Source organism: Pantherophis guttatus, chromosome 4 (assembly GCF_059756535.1).
Source record: "Pantherophis guttatus breed Tessera chromosome 4, ASM5975653v1, whole genome shotgun sequence".
NCBI classification, from domain to species: domain Eukaryota; kingdom Metazoa; phylum Chordata; class Lepidosauria; order Squamata; family Colubridae; genus Pantherophis; species Pantherophis guttatus.
The window spans coordinates 138,548,581-138,566,640 of record NC_142066.1 but is presented as its reverse complement, the minus strand read 5'-3'; the positions used below and the strand labels follow the sequence as shown (position 1 = coordinate 138,566,640).

Here is an 18,060-nt window from a genome sequence, read left to right as displayed (position 1 = left end):
CAAAGGGTGTTCATCCAAATTGTATAGCTAAAAGTCTGTAGAGATTCTCAGTCATCCAGATTATGGTTGTCAACCATGACCTGGATGACTGAGAATCTCTACAGACTAATAACTTGGGTAGCCTGAAACAAAGATGTATAGCTGACTATGAACACTGTTGATATTTAGCCTCATATCAAGAGATAGCCTCACCCAGCAACTTCACATAGATGTCTATTAGGAATGGGGAGACAAGCTGTGCAAAATGCACAAAGAAGAGGATTATAGCTACGTCTCTCCCCATGTGGTAACACCAACTGGAACTGGCCTCAAAAGAACAAGAAAACTATTACAAACTGATCGTCCTACGTGTAATGACGACATGGAGGGGACATGTACTTACCTATCACTAGACAAAACAGGCATAAAGGAATTAATTTTCCTACGTATTTAAAATATGTTCTCCCAAAATTAAAAAGAAAGGAAATTTACAAATGATTACAAAATCTGCTTTAACAAAACAGATTAACTGACCAATTGTACGCTGTGCAAGTGCCTGTGATTTCAAAAAACCCTCTGCAAACCCAGTTTTAAAAGCATCTTGATGAGCTTCAGGTATGTTTTTTCTTTTCATCAGTTTGTCTAAACTTTCAATATCAGATACTTTCTCTCTCAGTAAAAGACCCTAAGAACAAAACAGGAAAAACATTGTTTTTAAAAAATTACCAAATCTTTTGTTAAAACACAATTTCTCTAGAAGTATTTATAGTTAGTATATTTCTGTCATGTTATTTCATGGCATTAGTGAAACCTTTGTTTTTAAAAAGCTTTACACAGGGTCAAGGACAACTCGCCCTGGCCAACTCACCGCAGAACAATTCAACATGGGATAATTCAAGAGAGGGACAAGTGAATTGCAGTGGACATTATCTTACTTTAAGTCTGAATCTTCTCAAGTTAAAAGTTCTCGAGGCTGAGATGAACTGCAATTCTACTTGTCCCTCTCTTGAGTTATCTTGGGTTGAATTGTCCCATGGCGAGATGGCCATGGCAAGTCGCCTGTGGTGAGATGCAGGGATGGGTTCTACTTACCTTTACTACCGGTTTGGAATGGGGCCGCGCGTGTGCTCATTTGCACTCTCTTCTGCACAAGCGCAGAAGCTTCTGCGCATGTGCATAAGCATTTTTATGACATCTGGGTCAGTGGGCGGAGCCTCCCACCAGTGGGTTGCGAACAGGGGGCCCCTCACCACTGGTGAGATGGCCAGGAAGAATTGTCCCATTCCACGTTAATTCCCATTCCACAGGTTAATTTTAGGGGGGGGGGTGGATTATACATTGGATAATAACAAAGTGATTTTTTTTCTAAAAGTGAGGTTGTGAACCCAAGAACTCCTATTGAACTTTTAAGTTAATGCGTTTTTTGCCAAATAAACATAGGTTTTAAAACTACCAATCAAGGGAATGTGCTTATCATATAAAATTAATAAACTAATAATAAACATGTAACTAATCAAGGAATGGATTGGCAATGCAGTTTTCATGAACACTCTATCACCCCCTCTATCGCACACCATATCTTTGGGAATCCTTCAAAATTTTAAATTATTTTAAATAGACAAATCTTCAAAAATGTCAATAAACTCTCCCAAGATTTAAAGAGAACTATCAATATTTTATAAGAGTTTAACGCAAGAATACCAAGATCTTACAAGTTGTGGAAATCTTGTGATAATTTGGTCTTTAAAAAATACATTTAAAATTATGTATTAAGATGCAAAGATTACTGATTTTTGAATTAAAGTCATATATTAGTTATGAAGCCTAATTATTTAGTTTTGCTTTCCATAACCTGATATCCTTGCCTATGCTATTATGGTAGTAGAAACCTAATACATCTAGCAAACATCAATTAGGTGAAGTCTGTTCCAAGTATTTCACTGGAATTATTTTGCATATTCACTTATTTATACATTTTCTTTTATTCTTTACTGCCTGTACTAATTATTTAAAAATACAATGAATTTAACCCTATTTGCACAACCAACTTGATACATAAAGTCCCCAACACTTGGTAATGTTTCTATTTCTATAGAACTTTATAGCTGCCTGACATTTGACTACATTTGCTAACTGCAAATGCACTACTATATATGTGTGGAAGACATTACATGGTAACAGTCACTGGAGAAGGTCAACATAATGTGCACATTTTCATAATTACCTTTACAAATGAGGGAGCTGCATCTTCTGCTTCTGCTGAATGTTCTGATGTGGTCTGTAGCCGTCTTGCTCTTGATTTCAGAGTCTTAAAACCTCGAGACTGAATGAAAACTTAATACAGAAAAGGAGATATTATACTTCAAGAATGTGTAAGAGAAAACAGTGAGTTATGTTCAACAGCTTCTCTGACATACTGCTTAGATACTGATCCTTAATTGATATTGTAATATAAAAAGCTGTATAATCATTTCTCAATGTGTAATCCTGTGTGCAAAGTTTCAAATTTTCAATACCAAAATAACTATCTAAGCACCATTGTAACAGTGTGAACTACCATATTTGAGAACTTGTGTGTTGTTGTTTTTTTGTAGAAATATATATATGCAGGTTAAAGGGATTTTTTTCCTAAGGGACCTCATGGTTGAAGGCAAGGCCATGGGAGCAACAAAGTAAGGAAAAGCAAATAAATGGAAATAACCTGCCAATCGTCATGTAAGCATGTTAGAGATAATCTGCATAAGAGGAAAAAATTTTAAACTCTGTGTTTGTTTGTTTGTGTGTGTGTGTGTGTTTCAAGTCCTGCAGGAGATGCTTGTGAAATAAGTGACCAATTCAGATCAGAACTAAGAAACAGAGAGCTTAGATGATATTTAACTGAGGAGTAGGAAGGCACCAGGAAATACCTACAGCAGACAGAGGAGTTAAGAACTGGTAAAGAGGAAAAGAACTAAAACAATGATGAATAAAACAGTCCTTTGCAAATTCAAAACTATTTTTTTAGAATGTCATAGTTAAAAAGATGCCATTTCTTTAATACTGCTTTGCATACATTTCTGCAGGAACTTCTGCAGTAAGTTCTTGACTTACAACCATTTAATGACCGCAACTGGCATGCATTTTCTGTGGTTGCATTGTCCGAGGGTCCTGGGATTGTCATTTGCAATCTCATTAGGGAGCTTCTGACAAGCAAAGTCAATGGGGGAAGCCAGATTCACTTAACAACTGTAATGATTTGCTTGACAAAAAAGGTCATAAAATGGGGCACAACTCACTAACAATTGTCTTGCTTAGCAGCGGAAATTTGGGCTCAATTGTGGTTGTAAGTCGAGAATTACCTGTACATATATTCAAACAACATAAAGATGAAATTGTGAACAGCTGTAGAGAGAAATAAATAGTTAAACCTTTTCACTCTGCTGTGTCATCAATTCTTACTCTTACTCAACTTCTGACAATCACTGAGAAAGCCAAATAGCATTTGCAAAGCAGAAAAGGGCTGTGAATAGTTTGTGATTCTAACTGAAGTAATCAAAACCTCACAAAAGAACTGCAAACTTCTGAAGTTATAAAGAGTAAAAGATTCTCAATGTTGTGCCCCATAGTGTTCAATGGCAATTTATTCTAATAGCTCTGGAAAGTCTATAGAAATCTTCACTACACAGAATAGATTACAACATAGATTGGTAATAATTAAAACCTATTCTATTTAAACAAGATATTTCAGAATAGCTTTCTGAAACATTTACTTATTCTATATAGTTTCTTACTGACTAGGAATTATTCACATATAAATTCTTGCACTTATTTTCATCCTTTATAAAAATTACAATTCAAATTATAATTCCCAGTAAATCCAGACTTTACTACAAAAAGTGGGTATACATGCGAATTCCTGGCCTTAAATACAAAGAGTTTACACTGTCTATTGTAATTGAGGTATCAGAAATGGTACAATGCTGCCTTAAATTTTATTCTATAGTATTGAATACTATAGTAATTCTTAAAAAAAATTCTCATAACTAATCTCATAACACCAACATCATCTCATTGGAATTCCTGGGAGTTATAATTCAGTAATCTCTACAGGGCCATAATTCCCTGCATGATTAATAATATTTGTATATACAGGCAGTCCTCATCTTACAACTACAACTGGGCCCAAGATTTCAATTGTTAAGCAAGACATTTGTTATGTGAATGTTGTCCCATTTTGTGACTTTTCTTACCACATTTGTTAACTGAATTATGTAATTGTTCAGTTAGTAACACAGTTAAATGAATCTAGCTTCCCCTAGACTTTGCTTGTCAAACGGTCGCAAAAGTTTATCACATGACCTCGGGACACTGCAACCATCATGTCAGTTGCCAAGCCGTCGGGGCGAGATAGTCGGGGAAATAGCGGGCTCTGATGAGCCCTGCGAAAACCCTGGCTGCCGAACCGCTGCCAATGGGTCTTCGGACAGAACCCGTCCTGCAGGGATGGGGGAAGAAGAGGGGTGCCTCGGACGACCGAGAGGAACAGGCAAGTTCCTCAGAGGTCAGAGGGAACCTTCTTGAGTCGGCGGCGGGGGGGGGCAGCAGCGATGGCGGCTACCATGAAGCTGTGACAACCGGGCAAGAAAAGTGCTGGAGGAAAGTGGAGAAAAACGGAGCTCTTTGAAGCTGGGTGAGTGACAACAGCCCAGGCTTGTAACAACATTTGGAACATCACTAATAATTAGAAGAATCCTAGCCTAAAACAGCGGCTATGCAACAAAGGAGCTTTGGAAAAACTTTTTAAAAATACAACTTTAAAGAGACAAAGACTGGAGAAACAACTAATTTTGGAACAGAACTAAGAGAATTAATCTGGAGATATGGTTAAAAGACTAAACACTTTAGAATTTGAACTGGATTTTAAAAAAGATGATTTGATATTTCTTTAATTAAAAGAAGAAATAAATTTGATGGTTATATAATAATAAATAAAATGGAGTCTTGCATGACTAATGGAAAATGTGGATTATAGAGAGACACCATCTGGCATAAAGAGGAACTTTGTAACTTTCCTTTGTTATGGGAAACTCTGAGTTTTATAGATAAAAATTACCGAATTCTGTGGAGGATTTTTCTCTCCTGTATGCAGGCAGTTGATTATGGTGAAAAGAAAAGAAATTTACAATGGAACTCCTACAGTTGAAATAATAACAATTTAAATGTTGGCACAGGAATAGAAGAAGGATTAAGCGCAGCCTCAAAAGAAAAAGACTTGATACATCATATCCGAAATAAAAATAAGAAAAGAGATTTAATGTGGTTTATGGAGAAAAAGATTAAAAATTTGGAAAATGAAAGGAAATATACGTTTGCATGCGAGGAAATGAAGATAATGTGATTAAAAATAAAATAAAATAAAGATGGATTGTAATAATAAAAGGGAGGGTTTTATAGAAATTAAGAATGTTAAAAGAAATTAATTAATACATGTAAAGATATGCTTGATGCAAGAACTATGTTTTAATGTCAAAATGCTAAGGAAAAGAACAAGGATAAATATGATTAATTGAAAATGTTAAAAGGAATTTATAAATACAGTTAAAGATATATATTAAGCAAGAACCATGTCTCAATGTTAAAATGTCATGAATGTCATGAAAAAGGATACAGAAAAATAAGATTATGTGAAAAAGCAATGCATAGATGGATGGAAACAACAAAGAAAGGTTCAAGTAGAAATTGATAGTTAAACCAACTATGAATAGGCTGTGTTTAACAGCCAAAAAGTTATAATATGCTGTGTTGAACAGCCAAACAAAATGATTATGCTGTGTAACAGCCAAACCAAACTGAATATGCCGTGTAACGGCCCAAAAACAAAAATTAATATGCTGTGTTTAACAGTCAAACAAAGGGCATGTTGTGTAACAGCCAAAAAATAAAAAAGGATATGCTGTGTTCAACAGCCAAAATAAATGGTTATGGTGTGTTTATAACCAAGAAATAAAAATGATTGGTTTAACAACAAAGATAAAGATAATAATGTTGGGTTGTTTTTTTTTAAGGAAAATATAAAATAAGGTGGGATAAGGCTCAGGCTCAACCCATCCAAGACCGAGTGGCTGTGGTTTCCGACGTCCCGATATAGTCAGCTGGTGCCATCGCTGACTATTGGGGGCGAATCATTGGCCCCCACAGAGAGGGCTCGCAACTTGGGTGTCCTCCTGGATTCACGGCTGTCTTTAGAAGAGCACTTGACGGCCGTGACCGGGAGGATTTTTCATCAGGTTCGCCTGATCCGCCAGTTGCGTCCCTTTCTGGATCGGGACTCGTTACACACGGTCACTCATGCCCTCGTCACCTCCCGTCTGGACTATTGTAACGCTCTCTACATGGGGCTCCCCTTGAGGAGCACTCGGAGGCTCCAACTGGCGCAGAGGGCGGCCGCACGGGTGGTGATGGGAGCGACGTAGCGCTCCCATGTAACGCCTCTCCTGCGCGAGCTGCATTGGCTCCCGGTGATCTTCCGAGTGCGCTTCAACGTTTTGGTTATCACCTTTAGAGCGCTCCATGGCTTAGGACCTGGTTATTTACGGGACCGCCTGCTACCACCAATAGCCTCCCACCGACCAGTACGCTCCCATAGAGAGGGGCTCCTCCGGGTGCCGTCGGCCAAACAATGTCGACTGGCGGCCCCCAGGGGGAGAGCCTTCTCTGTAGGGGCACCTACTATCTGGAACGAGCTCCCCCCGGAGATACGGAGGATCCCGGATCTGCGTACCTTCCGTCACGCGCTTAAGACGTTCCTATTTCATCAAGCTGGCCTGACCTAAATTTTCCTCTTTTAAATGGGAATTTTAAATTTGGTTTTAAATTATTGGGGTTTTAAAATGATTCAGCCAAATTTATTTAATCGGTTTTATCTCTATTTTAAATTTTGTATTTACATATTTTATTTTATGGCTGTTCACCGCCCTGAGTCCTTCGGGAGTAGGGCGGTATACAAATTTAATTAATAAATAATAAATAAATAATTAAAGTGAGGGGATGTATGTTGAGAGTGATAGTTAAGATAAAATGAATAAGATAGGTTTAATAATAGAAATAAAGAGTATAAATTTTGAATTTAATAGAAAAAAAATGGGTATGTTGAAATTAAAATTTTTTTGGAATGTTTAATATAATTGTATGATATTGTTAAAATATATCCATCTAAGCAAATGAAAGAGAAAATTGATTGATAATTGGTTAGGATTTAAGATTTAAGTAACGGGTTTTTGGGGATAATGGCATAGTTATATAGATAGATTTGAGGGAAATACTTGTTTTAAAATATTTAGTTGTATTATAAATTGGCTGTACACCGCCCTGAGTCCTTCGGGAGAAGGGCGGTATAGAAATAAAATTATTATTATTATTATTATTATTATTATTATTATTATTATTAATAATAATAATAATAATAATAATAATAATAATAATAATTGAAAAATAACATTTGTTAATGATTTGCTTTAATATGTGACCGGAGCAAAAGCTTCGTTTTGAAAAGATGTATTTTATGTTTTTGTTTTAAAAATAAAAAAAAATTATAAATAAAAAAAAAGTCAGTTGCCAAGCATCTGAATTTTGATCACGTGACCATGGGGATGCGGCAACATTCATAAGTGTGAAAAAAGATCATGTCACTTTTTCAGTGCTGCTATAACTTTGAACAGTCACTAAATGAACTGTTGTAAACAAGGATACATGTACTGTAGTGTACTATGAACTAGTTCTCCTTCTACCGAGTGAAATACAGGGAATAATTCTTCTTTGGAAAATCTTTTTAGGGAACTCCTTTATATAGAGGAAGACATCTTCTGCTCATGGAAACTATGGATCCAAGCCATATTTCTCTTACTTTGGAAAAAGAAACATTTTTACTTCCTACCTGGCCAATGTTGAATATTGGAACATATACTCTGGGGAGGTTTAGGATGCTGTCTGTAGAGGTAAGAGGAACGTAAAATCCTAAATGTATCTGCAAAACCTAGGAAATAATAAAAACCTTATTTAGCATTTATTTAGGTCTTACAGAATAAGATCTTATGCATTTAAAATTTTTAAATTATACACATACATACATCCCAGATACATGAAGTTTGATATGATACTGCTTTGGTAAATTAGACAATATGCTAATGCAGTACCTTAAAAAAACAATTTTGCAATAATATACAGTATACAAAATCAAAGATAGAATAGAATAGAATAACAGAGTTGGAAGGAACCTTGCAAGTCTTTTAGTCCAACCCCCTGCCCAGGCAGGAAACCCTACACCACTACAGACAAATGGTTATCCAACATCTTCTTAAAATTTCCAGGGTTGGAGCATTCACAACTTCTACAGGCAAGTTGTTACACTTATTAATTGTTCTAACTGTCAGGAAATTTCTCCTTAGTTCTAAGTTGCTTCTCTCCTTTGATTAGTTTCCACCCATTGTTTCTTGTTCTACCCTCAGGTGCTTTGGAGAATAGTTTGACTCTCTCTTCTTTGTGGCAACCCCTGAGATCACTCTGAATATTTTATGCTTAGTTAAAATTGTGGTATGATAGCTGAAAGAGAACAAAGAATAAGAGATTTATGTATAAGTAAACAGGTTATTACTTTCCTCTCAAAACTCAGGAAAGTGAATAACGTTAAACATGATACATACTAAGTATTCCTTGTTTAGAATATGGATTAATGGATTTAAGCCTTCCTAGGACCAACTTCTAATATAAGGACCAAACACAGGAGACAATATGGAGAAAATTAATTATATAGATCAATGGATCTGAATTTTAAGTAACTGCAAGTACAAAAAGCAAAAACTCTTTAAATCAATTAGAATAGCAGGCGCTAATTTGGCTTTGAATATACCTTCCCAAATGCTACTTAAACGTTAACTTGTAATATAGAAAGGTTTATCCACCATTATGAGCCCATGTCATCAGATAAGTGATAATTGCCTTTGTGCAATCCATATAGATTTGAACAGGGAACTGCACTTAGCAAACTCTAAACATGAAAACTGGAGTGAATATAGATTTTTAAGCATAACTGGGCTAGATATCTCGAGAGTAACTTGTACATGCAACTTCCAACAATAATCTTGCTATGTAGCTGCAAATACTGGAAGATGGATAATGGATAATGGAAGAACACATGATAACGGTTCTACAATTTCCTGTTGTAAAAACATTTTATCTTTAGTGAATAATTATGATTTTTATCTGAAGCTTCTTTCATAACAAAAGCCATATAATTCTTTGAATTATATTCCATCTTTCATTCAGTAACTGAAAGTGTTATGCTATACTTCATCCTCTCATTTTACCTCACAATACTCCTGTGAGGTAGATTAGGCAAAGGAAGAGTAATTAAGAGAGGACTATAACTTATAAGTCACTCCAATTTCATTCCAAAACTTTAGCCATGATATCACAGACTCCTTGTACATGGTAGGATGGAATAAGTCAATAAATGAGAAATTATTTATTTACATTGTTAATATTTCAATCCTGTCTTTTCTCTAGGAGTTCAGGGAGACATATTTCATCCTAACAATCCTGTCAAGTAGATTGGGATAAGGAAAGGTAATAAGGCCAAAGTAATTCAGTGAGTTTCAGTGTGGACAGGATTTCTTGATCCCAAACAATACTGTAATTAGAAGTAACAACATACAGTGAACAAGTGAGGATTGTTCTGAAGGATTGTATTATATATTTACACACATACACACACAATCTCCCTCTCCCTTGTATGTGTGTGTGTGCATTACTGTAGCGTTTTGAAGAAGATACACAAATATGGTCTACTTAATATTTGGAAAATGCATATATTATGTTGAAGTCAGAATACTAATTCTATAAATAAACACAAGGGATATTTCAGACCCATGAGAATACTAGAAATAAATGGATTAAGGGGCTAAGAGCAGACAACATTTTGCCTGTAGGAAAGAGACTGGCCAATCTAGGGTCAGATTGGGACATAGTCTAGAATTCCTATGTGAGCACAACAAGATGAAGTCCAACCCCTCCTTGAATGCTGTGGAACCTTTTCTAGTATCACCCAGATGCAAATTGTCAATCTAAGGAAATTTCTGTGTGTATGCTTGAGCAATAAAGCAGCCAACTGGACTCTTCAACACTTTGTTTGGGCCTGACACTGCTATTTATTTATTTAAAATTATGATTTTCTGTATAAATTCCTTATTTGCAAATTATAGTTAACTATGTTTGATACTATGACCAATGTCATCAAGATTAATTCCAGTATAATCAAGCTATATAATGTAAACAAGATAGTGTTGAATAAGCTGACCTAGATGAAGAATGACAAAAGCTGGAAATAAAACTAGCAAGAATTCTGCATTTTGAACTGCATTACAATGAAACAGCAATAGAATTAAAGCACTTTACAGAAGCATTACTTATGGGTGATACAGTTTAGGAATACATTAAATTGCTTTTCTGCCCAGATATGTTAAAGTATCATCCCAAAGCATACCATATTTATTTTCAAAGAAAGACTCTGCTGAAATATATGACGTTTGCCAATGAGAGGGTATTTTATTTTCTTCACCAAAGCCAGGAATCAGTTTGTTCACTACTTCATCAAGTTGGCTAATTTTCAAATCACTCAGTCCTAGGTCTCGTAGATTGAGTAATGGCTGTAAAAATAATAAAGGATTCAAATTATAATTAAAAATTGGATTACTTCAAAAATAACATTTAACTTTTAAAATCTGACAACCATGTTTCTTATGTGTTTTAAGTACCAGCTTTATAAAAAGCTGTTTTTGCTTATTCTCTCTGAAACATGTGTTCATACTCAGTATCTATAAAAATATTGTACCATTATTTTACAACAGTAGGAAATTATTACAATATTTAAACATGGGAAAGTGTAAATTACAGATGCTCTTTAATAGTCATGTAACATGTTATCTCCTTCAGAGTATGTTATTAAATTAATGAACACTTAATCTCAAAGATGTATTTAATTTCTTTGTGAATTCCTATTGAAATCCTATGTACTCATACTTAGAGCTAGGCAGTCCTATCAATATAATAGAATTTTTTCTCAGAGGTGCACACCGTATTTTTCGGACTATAAGATGCACCGTGGTATAAGACGCACCAAGATTTCAAAGAGGATAACAAGAAAAAAGTTTTTGGCCTCCGTGCATCCGGTTTTTGCCTTTCCCGGCCCCCAGGAGCACTCTGCAAGCCTCCCAAACCCTCGGCACGTCCCATTTTTGCAAAAAATGGGCCTGTTTTTGGCCTCCTGAACCCCCCACGAGTCCCGTTTTTTCCCTCCCCAGCTCCTAGGAGCACTCTGCAGGCCTCCCAAACCCTCTGCACGTCCCATTTTTGCAAAAAACGGGCCCATTTTCATGAAAAATGGGACCATATTTGGCTTCCCTGGCCTCCAGGAGCAATCTGCAGGCCTCACAAATCCTCTGCACATCCTGTTTTTGCAAAAAATGGGCCCATTTTTGGTGAAAATGGGACACATGGGGTGGGGTGGGGTTTGGGAGCCCAAAAATGGCCATATTTGGTCTATAAGATGCACCGACATTTCCACCCTCTTTTGGGGTGGGGGAGTGCATTTTATACTCTGAAAAGTACAGTAATTCTAACCCAAGTCTCTATAACATTTTTTGTATTATAGAAAATTTAAGTACTGATATTTTTGTTCATAAATTTTATGAAAAATATTCATAAATAAATTACACCATTCAAGGATTCTTACTTCAGGGCTCAACACATCATGTTCAGGTGATGCTTCTTTCTGCACAGACTGAGCGGATGTTGGGATGAAAGACTGTGTTAAACTTTTAGGTGAATGAAATGCATTTATGAGGTGGCTCAAAGAAACTGTAACCTGGTAAAATACAAGGTATATTAAGTGACATATTAATATAATTTGGTTGTTCTTAAATAAACGTAAAGTCCCTAAGCTTCCAGGAATAATGTAGAAGTTTATTTTTGCTTTAACAAGGTAAACAGCTATTGCTATATATTTCAAAATACAGTTTAAACACTGAATCAGTATTACAGAAATTTTTAGTAACAGAAAGATTGAAACCATAAAAAACTAGTTTAATTTTGCAAATATTTACAAACTTTTTAGAAGCAATCAATTCATTACTGCAGATTACATTGTATAAAAAGTTCCTCCCACTTAGCAAAACTAACTTTAATATTTTCATTTTGTGAAATACGTTATTCTTGTAAGTACTCCTAAATTAGGAAACTGAAACTGAGAATATGCATAGCATTATAGAAGATAATAATGTACTTATCTGCCATGTTTACAAAACTATCTGGAAACAAAACATGTACTGCTGGTATCTTATCTAATATGACAACATAACTGATAAAGATAACTCCTACTGACACCAAATATTTCCAAATATTTAATATCTTCGTCGCCTGATTGTTTTAGGGATGTGAAATTTTTTTACTGTATTTTCAAAACAGATTGTTTACATTAAAAATAATTTTACTGAAAATGTTTACAATCTACGAATGAGCCTTGAAATTGACATTTAGGCCAGAATGATAAATTGTGCAGAATGTGTTGCCCATAATTTGTATTTCACCTATAGCAGGGGTGTCAAAATCACATCGTTACAGTGGCATCACATGACGTATCAGGACTTTCCCCTCCTTCGCTAAACCAGGTGTGGGCGTGGCCAGCGCATGACGCATCTGGCCTGTAGGCCAGGAGTCTGACAGTCCTAACCCATAGTAACAATCAATCTATTAAATACACAATGTTACTCTTATAAGACAAATAGTTGAATAATGTAAGCACAAATGAAGAATATTAATTTATTTAATAAACGATATTCAGCCAGGGTTTAGATCCAGTTTATGGGACAGAAACAGATTAGTTACACTTGATGATCTCTGGCAAAATTGGGATGGGGCCAGTGTATCCATCCTTGACCTCTCAATGGCCTTCAATACCATTGACCATAGTCTTCTTTTAGGCCAGCTATGGGGTTTGGAACTAGGCAATCTTGTGCTGATTTGGTTCCTTTCTCCAAGGCTAGTCTCAATTGGTGTTGACAGGGAATGAGAAGTCCAGTCCATGGCTGTTCTTTTGTGGTTTGGCGCAGGGTTCAGTACTCTCTTCACTTCTTAATATCTACATGAAACACTGAGATCATCCACCCCCATGGAGTACCACCAGTATGCTGATGATATTCAACTTTACCTCTCCATCCCTGGTGGCCTAAGTGTTGCTGTCACTGCTCTCTTGCTGAGGCTGTGAGGCTTAGATGGGGGACAACAGATTTTGGCTGAACCCCGGTAAGATGGAGAGTCTTTTGGAGTGTGGAGTTTCACGATCGGGACTATAACAACTTTACTTTGGGATGGAGTAGCACTCCAGACAGATCCAATGTGCAATTTGGGGGTTGTCCTGGAATTGCAACTTCTCAAAGAACAGGTGACAGCTGTGGCCAAGACAGCTTGTCCAACCATGTACTGTGCACCAATTGTATCCTTTCCTGGATCAGAAATCCCTGCACTCAGTCACTTAAGCTCTGGTCATCTCATGTTGGACTATTCCAACATCCAGTACATGGGTCTACTCTTGAAGAGTATTTGGAAGCTACAGCTGGTGCAGAAAGCAGCTATGTGAACACTTTTTTGGGGCTCTATATGATGTTCTGCAAGTTGCACTGGTTGCCAATTTGCTTCTGGGTCCAATTCAAGGTGTTGGTTAGCACCTTTAAAGGCCATCATTGCACAGGATCAAGTTATATGAGGAACCATCTCACCCTAATGGAATTATCAATTCCACCCATGCTTGCAGAAGAGGCATACTATGGAGCCATTGGTCAAGGAATTCCAGCTGGCAGTTCCAGAAGAGCCTTTTCTGCCATGGCTCTAGTCCTTATGAACATTGTGCCCTACCGCCAAAATGAGATTTGCACCCAACTCTTTGGTCTTCTGAAAGAAACTGAAGATCTGTTCTGCCACCTGGCCTGGGGCCTAATGGGGGCATGTCATTCTGGAGGTGGTTAATGGATAAAATGCCATCTCCTCCTGTGTACATCTTGTTGTCTTCCTTCCCATATTGTTAATATTAAATCAACTTGAGTGTTATTATTTATTGTTTTAAGGTTTTATCTTGTTATTGATTGTAAAATGGCATGGATGGCATATGTTTACTAAATAAATAAACAATAAAGGGACTGTCTGTAATTTTTTGAAATTTCCATTAAAAACCATCTCATTTTTTCATCGAGATTAAAGATAACATGCAACTTGTCACAGCTTTTGGCAGTATATTTTTATTTATTTGTATCCCACCTTTATTACTTTTATTAAGTAATTAAAGGTGGAAAACATATCCAACACACCTTCCTCCTATTGTCCCTACATCCACAACCCTGTGAGGTGGGTTAGTCTGAAAGTGATTTTTGGCCTTAACCACCAAACCAAATTGGCTCTATTGTTTGTGCCAACTGGCCAAAATAATAAAATACACTCGTTTAAGACTGAAAGATCAATCTTTTGCTGTAATACAAGACCTGGATCTTTGAAAGATTGATTCAGATTATCTTAGTTTGTATCCTTGTAACTTCAGAATGCTTTGGTTTTATGTAAAGCAAACCTCTCCAATTAGCTAAGTCTACTGGGCTACAAATTCCACCCACAGCAATTTTGAGCAGGAATTATGAGTGGTGACCCAACTCAACTAGATACAAGATCAGAAAAGAATTAAAATGTTTAGTTACCATATTTACAGGTCCTCTATTGAATTACACACTTTCTATGAACCTAATCCTGGAATTTACCAAAACTGCCCCGAGATCTCATTTGAACCTAAAATTAAGATCTTGATTCCAGTAAAAGGCAGCTTAATATAGTACTTCTAACATTTGGATAATGTGCTTAAAAACTCAAGTATTTACTTTGGAGATTTGAGATTATGGTGAAAATGTTAAGAGTCTGTAACATTAAGAAATGGAACAACGTTCTTCAATGCATAGTCGCTCCAGTAAATTTGCAAATAGGAAGGCTCAGAACAAAAATATGTCATATTTAACGAGCGGAAGTTATCTCCACAAAGCAATAAGACAGCCAAGTAATAGTCTTTTCAAAATAAATTAATGAAATAAAGGATAATTAGAGAAGGCGTCGCCCTTCAAGAGCAGTATCCCTTTAAATTTCAGGGAAAGGGCTACCGTCTTGCATGCTTTCTTGGGCTTCGACTAACGTCCGTTGAAGGTAAAATCCAGCACATTTTCAAAGGCTTTTTCCTTCCTCTCCCTCAGATTGTCTAATAAACTTCTTAGGCCAAGGAAGCCTCACCCTCCCGTCGTCCCCCTTTCGGAGCCTCCCTCCCCAAACCATTCCTTCAGGATCCTGTTTTCCTTCCCGCCCCGGTTCTCTTAACTACGCAGAACAATAGCGGCTTCCAGCTGCTCTTAGGGAGGCCTTCACCTGCGGCTGCACCGTGGTAGAAAAAGAAAGCATCCTTCTCGCCACTCAAGCGGCCTGACACGTCGAGACCGAGGACGCCTCTTCCTTTACGGTTTCTCCGGCCTCGTTCTTCGCGGGGAAGAGGATTCGGTGGTTTATCAACTCTCCCCGAAAATGGCCGCCTCTCACAGTTGGAACGGGCCGGGCTGAGCCCCGCCCGGCTGCTGACGGTTCTCCCGAGTACTTCCGGGTGACCTCATGACCTCGTACGTCTCCTAGCAACCGAGGGATTCGGTTGGGCCTGCGTTCAAATTTGTAAATGTAGACGGTTGGGGTGTGGGGGGTTGTCCTGAAGCCTTTTGTAAAATGGTCGAGGCGGAGGGGAAGCTAGTTTGGGCTGACATTGAGCTAGTTTCCGCGTGATGCACTGAATTAGAAGGAAGCGTTCGTGAAATGGAGGCGCTCTTTGTGGCGGAGGCCAAAGAGACTGAAGCGACCTGTTGTTTGGATCAGGGCGAAAAGCGACTAGGCCGCTTTTTCTCTTCCTTTCTGGCTTCCCCATATCCTTTCCTTGTGCGTCTGATAGTTCCTCAAGTGCCAAATAAAAGGGTCTGGGCCTGGGCATTTGGTTCCCTCTCCACCTGTGTCTAATACAGTTTTATTTTCATCGATTATTTTAATTTGAAGCCCCGTTTAAAATGCGTTTGTGGAGGAAGCAGTTTAACGTGCTGTTTTTTCGTCTTCGCTCCAAGCCTGTCCCCTCTGATGGTCGAACAGCATTCAAACAGTAAGAGAGTTGGAAGGGACCTTTGGAGGTCATCTAGTCCAACCCCCTGCTCACGCAGACCTGTACTAGGGATTCGAACCGCCCACCTTTCTGATCGACAAGCTCAGTGTCTTAGCCACTAAGCCACCTAGTCAGTTCTGAGTTCTCAATTTCACTCAGTTCTCAATTCCACTTCTGAGCGGAATTGAGATGATCAAAGCCACCTTCGAGGGGTTGCTAGTACTGGACTGGCTCTGGTGACTTTCAGATCCATTCTTAAACCTCGCTAGCGGACTTTGTGCCGCCGCAATCTCCAACCCTGGCAGGATTCCCGTGGGGTCTATGAAATTCTTGAACTGCTGGATTAAATTCTTGCACAATGACGGAAGCTGGAAATAAATTTGGGGAGCAATACGTAATATCACGAGTAACAATACAGTTTTGACAGATCGAGATTCTTTTTAATATGCTCTGGGGCGTGGGCAAAGATAAAATGACATCCAAAAGAAACAGGCACCAGTTGCGTTACTGTTTTCTGGATCATAGAGAATTGTCGCCGAGATAGACAGCCGAGCGAGCGCGAGTAAACCGGAAGTGTGGCTGATGAGTCCGCCCCCCCCTTGTGCGTTGCGTTGGTGGTTAATACGTTTTACGTCGTTTCGGTTGACGCGCAAGTGGCGGAAGCAGGGGGGTGGAGTTTAGTTTTGAATTGTCGCGGGGCGAACGGCTGTTCGGGCTGGGCGTAGGGAGGCCCGGAGAAGAGCAGGACTGTGGCGTTAGCGATCGTGATGGCGGAAACTTTTGCACCTCAAGCTGATGTGAGAAGGGAGGAGGAGAAGGGCGCCTCGTGCGGGAAGCGCATAACCGTACCCCAGCCGCCCTCCATCGAGGACTTTACCATCGTTAAACCGATCAGCCGAGGCGCTTTCGGGAAAGTTTATCTGGGTCGCAAAGGCGGAAAACTCTACGCCGTTAAGGTGAGGCTTTCGCGGGTGGGGTTGCCCCGAGCTTCCCCTCTTCTAAGCAGTTGTCGCCGAATACAGTTAAAAATGGTTAGCCCGAAAAGTTCGCATTAATTTTGATTGGTCACAGGTTTCAGTGACAAAGTAGGCAAATGCAATGGAGCTGAATTAAAAGTTGCAGAGCATCTGGAGTGAAGGGACGATTTACAGTTAGAAAAATGTGCGCCAGGAACATGGATCCTTCCTTTCAGGCATTGCTTCCTCCACCCACCCACCTCTCCAGCTGCTGCCCATGTCTACTTACTTGTGCAGCCTGGACAATCTTAAAGAAGTTAGTTGTGGGAGACAAGTGGCAGTGGAGAGTCAAGTGTATTTTCCCTTATGTAGCTTCTGTTTTGAAAAATTACAGTCATCTCATGCCCCTTTATACATACTTAATCCTTCCAATTTGCTTTTTAAAATATCGATTTAGATATTTAGATTTAGATAAATATCTAAAATATTTATTTAGATATCTAAAATATCTAAATAAATATTTAGATAGTTAACCGTAGCTCCCAGTGGCAAATGGCAAATGGTATATCATGGTAAATGAACCACGATATAAATGCCTAATCATTTCATGTAATGGAGTACAATCTTTACAATTAAGTTTAATTCCTCATTTTTAAGGGCCGGAGTGAGGATTCACATATTTTGATTGAAAGTACACAAAAGATTTAAGATGTCCAGCATAAATGATTTCCGAGGTTGGTAAAATCAGGACCCAGATGGTGGGGACAATATGCTGACTCTGTAAACCGCATAGAGAGGGCTGTAAAGCACCGCGAAACTGTATATAAGTCTAAGTGCTATTGCTATAGTATAATTAATAACCAAATCATGTATTGTGAGAAT

The 18,060-nt window shown here is 38.0% G+C and overlaps 2 protein-coding genes across 5 annotated transcripts in view; one reads left to right on the top strand and one right to left on the bottom strand.

Moving 5' to 3' along the window:
* YME1L1 (YME1 like 1 ATPase) overlaps positions 1–15,708 on the bottom strand; it is a 47,621-nt gene extending 31,913 nt beyond the window's left edge. For all 3 annotated transcript variants that reach the window (XM_034402082.3, XM_034402084.3, XM_034402083.3), the window contains exons 1-6: positions 15,457–15,708; positions 11,744–11,875; positions 10,496–10,658; positions 7,892–7,990; positions 2,204–2,313; positions 514–664 (exon numbers count right to left, since the gene is read on the bottom strand). In XM_034402082.3, the coding sequence (XP_034257973.2) occupies positions 514–664; positions 2,204–2,313; positions 7,892–7,990; positions 10,496–10,658; positions 11,744–11,875; positions 15,457–15,489 (688 nt within the window). In that variant the 5' untranslated portion in view covers positions 15,490–15,708. The remainder of the gene's footprint in view (positions 1–513; positions 665–2,203; positions 2,314–7,891; positions 7,991–10,495; positions 10,659–11,743; positions 11,876–15,456) is intronic.
* A 12-nt stretch (positions 15,709–15,720) lies between these two features.
* The window catches only part of MASTL (microtubule associated serine/threonine kinase like), a 29,824-nt gene continuing 27,484 nt past the window's right edge, over positions 15,721–18,060 (top strand). For both annotated transcript variants that reach the window (XM_034401847.3, XM_087892900.1), the window contains exon 1: positions 15,721–17,178. In XM_034401847.3, the coding sequence (XP_034257738.1) occupies positions 16,990–17,178 (189 nt within the window). In that variant the 5' untranslated portion in view covers positions 15,721–16,989. The remainder of the gene's footprint in view (positions 17,179–18,060) is intronic.